The sequence below is a fragment of the Apiospora hydei genome (genome assembly GCF_038363865.1).
Source record: "Apiospora hydei strain CBS 114990 chromosome Unknown utg000009l_segment0_segment0, whole genome shotgun sequence".
Classification (NCBI taxonomy): domain Eukaryota; kingdom Fungi; phylum Ascomycota; class Sordariomycetes; order Amphisphaeriales; family Apiosporaceae; genus Apiospora; species Apiospora hydei.
The window spans coordinates 3,343,171-3,356,140 of record NW_027117368.1 but is presented as its reverse complement, the minus strand read 5'-3'; the positions used below and the strand labels follow the sequence as shown (position 1 = coordinate 3,356,140).

The 12,970-nt window shown below is 53.8% G+C and overlaps 4 protein-coding genes across 4 annotated transcripts; 2 read left to right on the top strand and 2 right to left on the bottom strand.

Moving 5' to 3' along the window:
• Window positions 1–298: 298 nt before the first annotated feature.
• PG997_012807 (disulfide isomerase PDI1 protein) lies at window positions 299–1,894 on the top strand (the record flags this gene model as incomplete). The annotated part of the gene is made up of 4 exons (XM_066817121.1): window positions 299–416; window positions 669–849; window positions 921–1,251; window positions 1,460–1,894. The coding sequence occupies 4 exons, from the start codon at window positions 299–301 to the stop codon at window positions 1,892–1,894; spliced, it is 1,065 nt and encodes a 354-aa protein (XP_066662813.1).
• Window positions 1,895–2,323: 429 nt separating this feature from the next.
• Window positions 2,324–4,362, bottom strand: PG997_012806 (major facilitator superfamily domain-containing protein; the record flags this gene model as incomplete). The annotated part of the gene is made up of 4 exons (XM_066817120.1): window positions 2,324–2,758; window positions 2,815–3,514; window positions 3,594–3,839; window positions 3,935–4,362. 4 exons carry the CDS (start codon window positions 4,360–4,362, stop codon window positions 2,324–2,326), a joined length of 1,809 nt encoding a protein of 602 aa, XP_066662812.1.
• A 2,062-nt stretch (window positions 4,363–6,424) lies between these two features.
• PG997_012805 (S-adenosyl-L-methionine-dependent methyltransferase) lies at window positions 6,425–8,248 on the bottom strand (the record flags this gene model as incomplete). The annotated part of the gene is given in 3 exon segments (XM_066817119.1): window positions 6,425–7,651; window positions 7,663–7,980; window positions 8,048–8,248. The coding sequence occupies 3 exon segments, from the start codon at window positions 8,246–8,248 to the stop codon at window positions 6,425–6,427; spliced, it is 1,746 nt and encodes a 581-aa protein (XP_066662811.1).
• A 1,336-nt stretch (window positions 8,249–9,584) lies between these two features.
• On the top strand, window positions 9,585–12,380 carry PG997_012804 (uncharacterized protein; the record flags this gene model as incomplete). Its single annotated transcript, XM_066817118.1, has 7 exons — window positions 9,585–9,818; window positions 9,893–10,018; window positions 10,078–10,734; window positions 10,815–10,881; window positions 10,942–11,264; window positions 11,347–11,540; window positions 11,663–12,380. 7 exons carry the CDS (start codon window positions 9,585–9,587, stop codon window positions 12,378–12,380), a joined length of 2,319 nt encoding a protein of 772 aa, XP_066662810.1.
• Window positions 12,381–12,970: the final 590 nt, after the last annotated feature.

Sequence of the window (12,970 nt, the reverse complement as noted above, 5' to 3'; positions counted from 1 at the left end):
GTTCTCGACGTGTTGTCCCATCTGCGCACAGAGCAGAGTACGGGCTCATCGATTCGGGTAAGACCTTCTCGATGGGGCAAGTGGAATCCGCTGGCTTCTGCATTTTCCCCGATTGATCCCTGTTCTTAGTTATGTAATAATTCCAAGGCCGGATGAAACGCCAGTAGCTGTTTACCCCTTCAATGTGCAGTAGAGTATTTATAACCTGGCTTTGCTCTGCAAAACAACAATTCCCTCTTCGATATACTACATACTCTAATAGTATATGGACTGTTTGTTGTATACACCAAAAAGCACAATGTTGAAACTAGGGTTAGCTGCTTGGCTGGCCGCCACTGGTGTATGCGCATGGGAGCATGTATCCCCATCCGACTTGGAGACCAGTATCAAGAGCCATGATGCTGTTGTTGTAGCATGTAAGCATCCCTGTATCCTTGATGAGGAAGAAACATTGAACTGACTTTCTGGTCCTGTCCATAGTTGTTGCGGTATAGTTCCAACATCCATTTCATGTCCCTTCTATAAGAGCAGGGTCATATCTTCTATACCCGCTGCAGACACTGACAAGAGAAATGTGTGGTGTAGCCTTCAGAGTAAGATGAAAAATACAACCCTTCAGAGTCATGGTTAGACTGTACTAACTATTTGATACAGGGAGAAATCCAAAGCCCTCGAGCTGGAGTGGACGCCCGCCGTGGCCGAGTTGACCGCCATATCTGCCTTGAGCGTTGATTGCTCACAGGCAGCAAATATCTGTCAGCAGCACGGCGTATCAGAGTATCCAAGCTTGAAGTTATTCCAGGGTGGCGAGTCCAAGTCGACATACCTTGGTCCGCGACGGGCTTCGGCGTACGTTTCTATCATCTTTCCTACCTAGGTACTTGGAGATGTGATATATGTGTCTAACAGAGGGCTTATAGGATCACGTCATGGATAAAGCGCATTCAGCGGCCGCTAGTATCCGAGGTTTCCGCCGAGGATCTCGAGGCTTTCAAGTCTGGCGACGAGACGGTGTTCCTCGCCTATTTAAATGCAGATGACCAAGAGTCCCGCAAGACCTACGAGGAGATAGCCTTGCAGTTCCGGGACGAGTTCACCTTCGGTGTCAATGTTGGTGATGAGGCGGCCAGACAGGCCGAAGGCGTCGAGTCTCCCGGCTTGAAATGCCACAGGCACCTGGACGGCGACGTAGTGACGTTCAAGGGCAGCTTCGACGCCGATGGTCTGAAAGCGTTCGTCATCGAGGCTTCGGTGCGTGTCTCTCCCCACACACATGCCAGCCAAGCGACCCGGAAGACTGACACTCTACACAGCGTTCCATCATCTCCGAACTGACAGTGCAAAACCAGCAACGCTTAGTGAATGTGAGTAAATCCAGCCCGATCCCTGTCCACAATGGGTGTCTTGATTCTTCCTCAACATGTGTATATCCCTTAACTAATACAAAACCCTCTCACAGCGCGCCTGGCCCATGGTCTACCTCTTCGCCGCCACCGAGCCCGAGCGCGCCGAGTTCCGCCGCGCGCTCCACAAGATCGGCCGGAGCTACTACGAGTCCCTGACCATGACGACGGTCGACCCGCTCGACTTCCCCTCGCTGCCCGCGCGCCTCGGGCTCGAAGCCAAGTACCCCTGCGGCGCCGTGCACCAGCTCTCCAAAGACCGCATCTACCACTACCCGCGCGACTACCCTGTCACCCCGAGCGCGCTGCAGAAGTGGGGGCTGGACGTCTGGCAGGGCCGGGTGAACCCCTGGAGCCCCGACGGCGAAGCGGCCGCGGCGACCAAGGCGCAGCAGGGGAACGAGATGCCTGGCCGCATCCGGGCGACGCCGCGGGTCTCGATTGCTAGCTTCCCGGGGCTTAATATCAGGATCGGCCGCGATGAGCTGTAGATCCTTCTTATGTATTTACCATGCGGCAAATGTGTCTCCTTCCGGCTACTAGGTCGGATGTCAGACAAGTGATGATGGGGTTATGATATATGGCATGTACTCAGGCGACGTGTACGGCAAAAAATGGAAGGAGAACTCACAGTTTCGACATATCTATATTCGAAGGGACCACAACCAGTTATCTTCTTTGGTGCGCGTGTGTGCGAAGTATGATTCATTATGTGCCTATCTACAGGAAATGCCCAACAATGTTCCTTTTTGGTTGATCTCGTCCGCTATGCAAAACCAGAGGGGTATCCAAGTCTAAGTCTAATATTTATATATATAGATACCCACCTACCTTGATGTAGCATGGGTAGGAAGCAGGTAGGTAATGTTGCCACCGAAGGCTTTCTTTAATATGTTTCTAAAAAAGGAGTCAAAGCTTTTCTATGTGGACAGCTTCTCCTTATTGTAAGACTCTTCCGCGCGTCCACCATCGGGGTTATTAAGTGTCGTGGTGTCGTCATCAGAGCCGGACACATTGTTGGTGGTGACGACGACGTCGTCCTTGTTGTCTTCTTCCTTCGTCTCCATCGGCTGCGAAGACGGCTGCTCCTCGCGGCCCTCCTGCATGGCGCGGAACTGCTCGAGCACCTTGGCGGCCTCGGCGGCGTACTTGCACTTCATGCGGATGCCGCCGCCGTACTTCCAGAAGAGGAAGGGGAACGGCAGGCAGGCGAGGGACAGGAAGGCCGGAATCGTGCTGGCCCAGTGGATGCCCAGGTTGCGGTACATGTCGGTGGTAAAAAGAGGGAAGGCGGCACCGAGAAGGGATCGCAAAACGGCGTTGGATGCGAGGACTGAAGCGGCGAAGACGACGTACTGGAAGTTGTTAGTTACATGTTTGCTGATTCGGGTTGCGATTGGGGGAAGCTTACAGAATCAACCAGGTAGTTCATGAGACTGAGGAACACCAGAACCAAACCCGCGCCAAAGAAAGCACTGCCAATGATGGGGACGATCCAATGCACGTTAAGGCCATTGGTCCAGGCAAACCAGAACAGACCGATCGGGAGCAGCACGGAGCCGATGATGGCCGGAGGCAGGCGGGCCTCGGGCGGTGCATTGCCACCGTGAGCCTCCGAGACGCGCGCGTAACGCTTGTTGTCGAACATACTGTAGGTGACAGACGCCATCATGCCGACGAGAACACCGAGGAAGGCGAGACCAGAGACGCCGGCCGACCAGCCGCGCTGTTGACGGAAGACAATGGGGAAGGCGGCAAACATCATGTAGAGAGTACCGTAGACGATGGCCATGTAGAGGGCGGTCAGGAAGACGATGGGCTCGCGGAACAACAGCTTCCAGGGGCGAGACAGGGCGACCTTGAACTCCTGCGAGACCGTTTTCTTGGGCTTGCCGGCGTCCAGCATAGAGATGTGGACCTTGCCAGTCAGCTTGGTGAGCTTCTCGGCGCGGCGGCGCAGGATGACGGGCGTGTAGGTCTCGGGCACGGTGAGCGTAACGATGATCCAGAGAAGGCCGGTGAAGGCGGCCATCAGACCCTCGATCCAGCGCCAGCCGGCAGCCTCGCCAAGGAATCCGGCGGCGATGGGACCAATGGAAGGACCGAGGAAACTGCGGTAGGACGTTGCAGTCAGTAATCAGGTTCACAAGAGGCCAAGATCCGATTGGTGTAGAAAGGATGGAAACTTACGGTGCAGTTGCGAATACAGCCGTTGCCATGCCACGCTCGTGTGCCGTGAACATATCAGCAATGACACCACCGGCGTTGGTCATGGGCGAAGCGCCGAAGGTACCGGCGAGGAAGCGCAGAATGATCAACGTCTCGATGTTCTTGGAACCGGCGGCTCCAGCGTTGAACGCAGTCAAGGCCATGTACGTTCCGAAGAACAGGAACTGTCTGCCGTACATTTCAGACAACGGAGCCCAGATTAGGGGACTATATCGAGTAGAGACTGAGTCAGCATATATGCTCAGGATTTGCGGTTGCTGCTACAGCATAGCAAGCCGGGGGACAGTGTGACGGTAACTCACCCAACAGCGAAACCGGTAACGAAAAGCGAAACTCCGAGGATGGCGATGATAGTGTCGATCTTGAACTCGCGGATAATCTCGACCACACCTCCACTGTAGGCCGTACTGACAAAGGCCACGGCCAAGACGGCGACGGCCTGGACCATCATGATGGACCACCTCTTCAGCTGGGAGAACTTCATGGGGTTCTTCGGGTCGTTATCGATGTAGTCGACCAAGAAGGGGTCCTCCTCGGTTCCCTTGCCGGACCACCGCCAGGCAATGACTTCCGGGGTCACGCCGCCCTGGTCCAACAGCAGTTGGAAGTGCGATATTATGGGAGATCGCGAAGATGAACCCTGAGCCTCCACATCTCCTTGTCCGTTGGTTGGATCCATGGCCGTTACAGATGATGACGCCGAGTCCGCGGGCAGCTGCGTTGACGGCATGGTGCTGTCGTTGTCGTTGCTCCAAGGTGTGGCCGGTGTATTCGCTCCGGGTAGATATATCTCTTGCTTATACGTATATATATATATATATGCCAATGTGTGAGCAGCAGCAGCAAGAACTAACTTGCTGTATTAGGAAAATTGTATATATAATAAGTACAAGATATATCAAGTTTGATACCAAGAAATGAACGACAGGCCTAGAACAAGGCAGAGAGTGGTGTGGTACGAAGGTCGGATCTCGAACCGGGGGAGGGCTGGGCCTCGCGATATATATCTATCGCCATGCTGACTGCCACCTGGCCTGGGTATGTTTCCCGGCTTTGCGGCGTGGTGCTTCATATCGGCGTTACCTCCCACGCCTGAAGGTGAAGGGGGCAGAAGGGGGGCCTGGCCTCCTGTCAAGGTTCGTGGCCCCATCGTCCATTCATCAGCAGTGTGCGGGAAGGCCATGGGCTCCATTCCGTTGTGGGCCGCGGCTAGCAAGGAAGAAGGACGAAGATAGCACCACAAACACCAGATTGGGCGGGTGTCTGGGGCCAGAGTCAGGGCTACGGGCGGCGGGTTGTCGTCTTTGTGCAGGCAAGTTGTGCAAGGCCACACCGACGACTCGAATCAACGGCCCGCTCCCTCGGATCTTGGCCGCATACAGCCCGAATGTCCGGCCCAGACCCATGCCACACACCCATGCCTCCCATGCGCGCGCTCTACGCCATTGAAGAGTCGCCAGGCTTGGCTGCTTTCAAATCAAGCAAGACTTGACGTGTGTTAGTAAACTCGGAGCGGCGTTCGGGCCAGGCGTTAAATCCCGTTGCAGACACGACATGGTTCGTGGGCTTGTTCACGATTCAGCCTCAAACTAATCTCCTTGCGTTAAAGCTGTACCATCCTCTTGGGAAAACACCGATCATTGATATATTCTCTTGTGTCACGAACTCGATCGATCTTTGCTCCATTCAGCTTATGTTGCGACGAGAAGAGCAAAAAGCTGTCAATCGATCTGTAAGTACCTACCTGCAGACGAACATTGCCGGCAGGCTTGTTTTCGTGTCGACCCTGCATGCAAAGTACCTGTTTAGGGGTTGCAGTAGTTGAACGGAAGAATAAATAGGCTTGGCATTCTAGGACTGCGGGTTCTCTTGTTCCTCAAGAAGAAGAAGAAAAAAACCTGGCCGGAAGTCGCTGGAGCGTCCAGCTGTGACCCTTGGGTAAATCTCTACCGCTGGTCCTCAAGACAGACTTGGGGATAACCCCACTCGAAAGGTCGACGGCGATGTTCCCTTTTCGGTATATTTCAGCTTGAGGATGGCAATTGATCTTATCTCAGCTGAGGTCTGAAATATCGATCGATTGTATTTTGTGTAGGAAATTCTATTCTGATGAAGCGCTGACCTAGGTTTGTTAGCTGGTTGTCAGTGTCAGTGTCCGCACCCGCGTCGGTGGGAGCGGGAGCGCGCAAGGTATTGTGCAGGGGGCCGATCGAAGCCAGTGCTTCGATAGGTTATCGAAGCTTCCACCCTAAAACTTCTGTTACTGAATCCAAACCCACTTAGTTCGCTGTTTTATCCACCCGCTTGTCCTTTCCCTAAATTCATGCCGAGGCACGTCGGTCTTGGAAAGCACACTAAATTACGTGACGCCCGACCAAAAACGGAGACGAAATATTATCGAAAACAATTGCAGGAACTGCAGGCCGAGGTTCGATTTGTCAGATTCATGCTACCTGTATTTATTGACAATGGATGGAATGCATTAGGTACACACTGGAACCGCAGCAGCAGCAGCAGCAGCAGCATCGCTTCGTCATCGCATCATGACTCGCTGGAAACACCGACATTCGATCGCTTTCCACTCGAGGAAAAAAACATAGGTTACGCGCGGCATCTCCCCAGAGACAGATGAGTTGGCAAGTACATAGACAGGCATGCTGTTCCTGTAGGCAATTGATGTGATTTGTTAACTGGCCATTATCGTGGTTGTTTGTATGTAGTAGATGCCTAGTATGGATGTTTTGACTCAAATGTTATTTTCCCAGTCCATTCGTTCGAGGGCACACATCCCCCTAATCACCAAATCCGTCCCATTCGTCGTCTTCAACATCATCCGAGTCCACTTCACTGTAACTCTCATCTGCGGCCTCTTCGTTGTCATCCTCCGCCACTCGATTCGTCGTAACCTGGGGTTTTTCGTGTGAATGCTGGTCGAGGGCACGCTGCCCAGATTTCAACGTTGGTATACCCACTCCGTCCCGAACGATGCGCCCATCATCGTCCCGTAAATATGGTCCGTCGCCATCCGCCTCAGCTTGGTCCGGGTCCCTTGCGAAGGCTGCCACGAAGAAGCCCATGACCCCACGCCCGTCGTCCTTGTAGGACCGAATGCAACCCTCTGCGACGTCCTCGTCGCCCTCAGCACCCTCCAGCGTACCTCGGACGGACCATTCGCGCATGCCGCGGACTTGCTGCTGCCGCTTCAGTATGCGCCAACCGCGGCGCCTGGCCACGTCTGATTGTAGCGCCTTGAGCACCACCTGTTCGTTTTCTTGTGCGTGTATTGAGCAGGTGGAATAGGTGATCTTCTTCGCAGCCGGGAACTCCATGGCGTGCTGGAGCAGAATGAGTTGGAACGAGGCCAGTGCCTCGAGACGTGCTGACAGCTCCTTCTCTGAAGAAAGCACCGTCTCCTCACCATCATCGTCAACCAGAACAGGCTTCTCGGCATCTTTGCCGCTGTCGTCTGTTCGCTTACGCTTCCGGTTCTGCTCCTTGCCCGTCTTCGGAGGCTGGGGTTTGGCACCAGCGGGCTCAGGGAGGTGCAGAGTTGGCAACGAGTCCCGGCCGACGATACCGCTGCCCGAGCAACTGGGATCCAGCAGCAGACAGCCAACGTTTTTGTACACTGAACCTGCATGATTCACCTTGAGAAAATCTTGACCAAATCCTATCCGTGTCATCTCGTCTCCTCCCGCGAGCTTGACCATCTTTTCTAGAGTCTTGGCCCGGCGCGGATTCTTCTCGAATGCGAAGACTTTCGGCTGTTTCGCCTGGGCGTCCGGAATTCGAGAGTGAATGATGGCTGTAAGGTGAGTGGTCTTGTTGCCGGGCGCTGAACAGGTGTCAATGGCATCGCCATCCTCGGGCATTGCATCAAGCAAGTATGCTGGAAAGCAAGAGGCCTTGTCCTGAAGAATGACCTTGCCGGATTTGTAGGCATCGGTTTTGGTGATTTCGAAACTGGGTGACACGGCCAGTAGATTTGGCACATGCTCATCGATGTAGAGGCACTTCCCCTGCCAGATACCACATCCTTGATGGTGTGTACCCTGGTAAAGTCCTTGAAGGTGGCATCAAGCTGGTCTTCGAGAGAAGTCAAGAGGGTATTCACCCGCACCCAGCGGGGATACAAGTTCTCTGTCTCGGCGAAAGCGGCTTCCACCTGGTCTCGGAGAGCATCTATCGACACTGCTTTCCTCCTTAACCTGGCTCTTGTGAGTTCAGATGATAAGCGAGCCTTGTGGCGCTCGACTGCAGCGCGAAGGCCATGGGTACTGGGGAGTGCCACGCCCTTCTTGGCCAGAAGGTGGTCGTGCACTAGCAAGGATGCAAGGACTGGCGTGAGCTATAGGATACGTCGGTCAGTCAGTCGTCTGGTCTGAATGTGCCATATTGATGCGGTAGTCACACACCTTGCGCTCAAGCTTCAGGATGCCTGCATTGTCGATGACTTCCTTCAGTACGGCGCTCCACTTGCAGGTTTCGAGAGCAAGAGCATAGATTTGCTGTTGCGGCGACTTGAGATCCTTGCGGTTGAAAATGCGAGTTTTCAGATTGCCGCCAGCCTCGGGCGAAAGCGACAAAATCTCTGCCGCTTCGTGATAGAGAGACATCTCTTCAATCCAACAATTATGAAATGGAATGAGGCAATTGCACATGCATGTTGAGCGTCGAGTAAAGCTCAATGCTGGCCAATCGATGGTTGTACAGTTCCCAAGTAAGAAGCTTTTTTTTCTCCTGGTAAAGTATGTACATATGCATGTATGCAGCTTTAGGCACCCCTGCTAGATTCGTATGTACTTAGGTGGAGTCATGATACCCGGTAAAGTGATACCTCCATTACCTGTGACCTAACCTAAGTGAGTGAGTGCCTATCCGTCGGCCAATGAAGTCGATCAATCTGAGAACCAACTCGAGGGAGTTGGTAATTCCCATCACGAACTCAACGCTCCTAAAGGAGTCGGTTATCTTACTACATTGAGCAAGCATACACTTCTAGTCGAAGGGGGCCCATTCTACGCATCGGTTGATCACTCGAGGCTATCAGCGCCGATCCATTACGAGTCAGAATCGAGCTCAGCCATGCTCTATATGCCTTTCAGATCAAGTGACGCCCTTCCATCTCAAGGCGGTCAACAGCATGAGATGGGGTGCGAGATGCAGATTCCCTAGTGCTATTCATCCCCTATCAGGGCCAATAAGTGATCGGAGGACGTTGGGCTGCCCTGCATTTCTGCGGAAGATAGGAAGAAGGGTATTGTCCGTCCGGTCTTGCTGATAAGCAACCCTGGCCGCGGTATGCGAAATGGAATACAGCGCATGTGTGGCTTCACCAGATCTCGGCTAGAGACTTGAGCAGTCAATCAATCCTTCCTTGCTGGTCTCAATCTGCAGCTGCAAGATCTGGAGAGGCATTTGTTGTCCAGTGGCGCATCGGTCACAAGCCCCGCGAACTAGTCAGCGGCCATACTTCTTTCTGCGACACCGTTAAACTAGCCATCACCTGCATCACGGTACTACCCTACCAGTCTGGTTATCTCGGCTCTCTGGAGTCATCACAGCTGGCATCTGACATATGCTTTTCAGGATGTGGCTTCCGTGAAGGCTTCCTCGAGCTTCTACTGATTCGATGACTGGCCGTTCTACCCGTCCTACCTGCCCCCAACCAAGGACACAAAGCCCATTATGGCTAGTAGCATTGCTGGGAACGCCGAACATTTCGATATCGTTCTGCCAATGCCCCCTGTAGACAAAAAGAGGCACTCGACATGGCTGCAGCCCATTCCTTAGCTCGTAAGTTCTGCAGGGTAAACCGTGGATTGGGACATACAGCTACACCGACCCCAGTCGATATAGAAACAGACAGCCCCCAGTCCGAGTACCGACTTCACGGGCTCTTGCTCTGGCTTTCTCAGTTTCCGGGGTTCTCGAGGATCTGTAGCTGCTGTGATGAGGAAGACTGCGCCCGAACACTCCACTCCTAGGATTACCAATGGCAGAGTGATCGAACACCGGCCACGACAAAGGCCACCGGAAGAAGCGAGCCTTGCGAGAGTCTGCTCAACGACCAAAACGCCCATTCAGCAGTGTGTCTCCAATACCAGCGAGAAAGGGCAAACAGTGGATGACGTGGAACGGGCAAGACGACTCGACCAAGAAGACTTTGGTAATAACCATGCTCAGGTAATGCCACCATCGTCACGACCCCCTAGGACATCAGATCTACATCGTAACATAAGCTTACTTGAAGACAATAGACCTACCACGGATCTCTTCTCTTCTGGCTCTCGTTCCAGAGCCTTGGAGTCATCTACGGCGATATTGGGACATCGCCCCTATATGTTTTCTCCTCAACCTTCGACCGCCATCCCTCCTGGGATGATGTAAGTGAACCGCCACCCCTATCTTCCAAAGAAGAAGGCAGCGGCTGACTCCTCGCTAGCTTGTGGGGGCGCTTTCAATCATAATCTGGTCTCTGATCTTGATTGTGACCATAAAGTATTGCTTCATCGTCCTGTCGGCCAACGATGATGGCCATGGCGGCACCTTCGCCCTTTATAGCTTACTGGCCCGGTCCATGAAAATCATGCAGCAAGACCCGCACAACATGCGGCGTGCAACGGGATCCAGCCACCAGACAAACAAGTCGGCCAGCCAGAGACTTCGGAACTTTCTGGAAGGGTCCTCTACGGCAAAGTCCACTCTGCAGACCATCGGCGTTCTTGGCGTCTCGCTCGTCATAGCGGATGGCATCTTGACCCCGGCCCAGTCCGTGCTGGGTGCCGTCCAAGGACTCCAAGTTGCTAACCCGAATTTGGGCAGACCTGCCATCATTGGCATCACCTGCTGTATTCTCGTGATACTCTTCCTCATCCAGCCTTTCGGTACATCTAAGCTTGGCACATCCTTTGCTCCGATCGTGACAATATGGCTGCTGTTCAACCTGGGGTCGGGGATATACAACTTAATCACGTACGACTACACGGTCCTGAAGGCTTTCAGCCCACACTACATCTTTGCTTACTTGATTCGGAATGGCTACGAGGGATGGAAGTCACTTAGTGGTCTACTGCTCGCATTTACTGGAGTTGAAGCGATGGTAAGCCTTTTTATACTTTGTGCAGCAGTTTCTTCTATGGTTTCTGCCAAAGCAGGGTTGCCTAACTTTGATCCCAACAGTTCGCCAACTTGGGTGCTTTCAGCAAGAAAACAGTCCAAATATCATGGCTAGGGCTGGTCTTCCCCTGTAAGTCAGCTATTTTCCAAATCAGCACCGATCTTTGTCTAATCCGTACGCGTCCGATAGGCTTGCTTTTCGCCTATATAGGCCAAGCGGCCTATATATCCGAGGACACGACGAGGACTGCCTATAGCAACCCATTTTTCTACACAGTACCACCAGGGACTTTGTATTTCAGCCTGGTCATGGCCGCACTCGCCGCCGTGGTCGCCTCCCAGGCACTGATCACTTCCACCTTCCAGATCTTGAGCCAGGTTATGCGTCTGTCATACTTCCCCTACGTCAAGTCCATCCATACCTCCAAGCGGTTCCACTACCACATCTACATCCCGGCCGCCAACTGGCTGTTGATGATCTGTACAGTGTCAGTGACGGCTATATTCGATAATGTAAGTTTGCTCTACCTGCTAAGAGTCTGCTCCGTCCCTCCCCCGTAGACGTACGTATACATGGCTGAACCATTGCTTCTAGACTGCTTCCCTTGGCAACGCGTATGGTGTCTGCACCATCCTAGTCACGCTCGTCTCGACTTTCATGGTCGGACTGGTCGCCATCTTGATATGGCAGATTCGAATCTACTACGTACTGCCCGTGTTCTTGATCCTGTTCGCCATCGACGCCACGTATACCTCCGCCGTTCTTACGAAGATACCCGAAGGAGCCTGGTAATTTACCCCCGCCCTCTTTTCCAATGATCTCCTTTTTTACTCCTCTCTCTTCAAGTGTCTCAACATCCCAGTCTCGACCCGCATCACTGACTGTACGATCTCTCTCCCCCTATCTCCAGGTTCACCCTCGCGCTCGCCTCCATTCTGTCCGCGGTCCTCGTGCTATGGCGATGGGGCAAGGAGGCGCAATGGGCCGCCGAGTCCACCAAACGGCTCCGGCCCGAGAGCCTCCTGAACCTCGAGCGGCGCACCCCGTACCTAGCGCGGCAGTACGGCGGCGCGCGGATCGGCACGCTGCCGGGGCTGGGCATCTTCTTCTCCAAGTCGGGCGACCCCAACGTCGTCTCGACGTGCTTCGCCCAGTTCCTGACCAAGTTCGCCGCCCGCCCGCGCGTCGTCGTCTTCTTCCACGTGCGCTCCCTGCCCCAGGCCTTCGTGAGCCCCGATGACCGCTACATCGTCGCGCGCGCCGACGCCCAGGGCTTCGGCCCCCACAGCTACCGCGTCGTCCTCCGCCACGGCTACGCCGACCACGTCTTGCGGCCCGGGCTCGACCAGGAAATCATCCACCAGATCGAGCGCATCCTCTCGGGCGGCGACGCCGCCAGCCTGCGCGAGCTCCAGGTCCTCCGCGCCGCCCAGAACGCCCAGACCGTCTACGTGGTTGGCAAGGAGACGATGCGGCTGCCCCGGCAGCAGGTCGGCATCCGGGTCTTGCTGCGACGGCTGCTGCTGCAGGCCTTTTTGTGCATTCTCAACAACTCGCGCGCCAAGATGGCCGACATGGATCTCGATGCTGATAGGATCGTCGAGGTCGGCTTTGTGACCGATCTCTAGCCGCCCGCCACGGGACCCTTTTACCCGGCGCGTGGTTATCCGGGATTACTCGTCGTGCTCACTGGAGAAAAGCCGTTGCATATATCTCCGCTATGCGTAGTGAAATGGTAGGGAATGGCATATAACTGCTTGGTGCTCCACCACCGAAGGAGAAGCTCAAAGTGTCTCCAGATAGCTCAATGCATCATCTCGAAGGTCTTTTCTGTCATAATAGGTACTCGTCGAAAATCGCACATATGTGCAATAAATCGCTTGATTTGTGAAGTCGAGTATCGATGTTCAGAAATGTTGATGAGGTTCAACAGCCACACAAATACCAACTGCCGCTTGCTGGGCTTGGCTTTGCTGCAGACGACCACGCCAAGGACTGTGAGGAGAGTTGGGGAAAAGCTTGGCTTCGGGCAGGACCGAGGATATGGAACATTGACTCGAAACAACCCTTGTGGACTCATACAAGTAGTTGTCAGATTGTGTAGTAATCGCCAATGTCTTCTTTCATTCTTATACACACAAGCTGATCACCCACCAACATGAGAGGGCATCAATACCTATCTCTATATCTACCCTACTGAAAGTAGCTAATGTTCTAT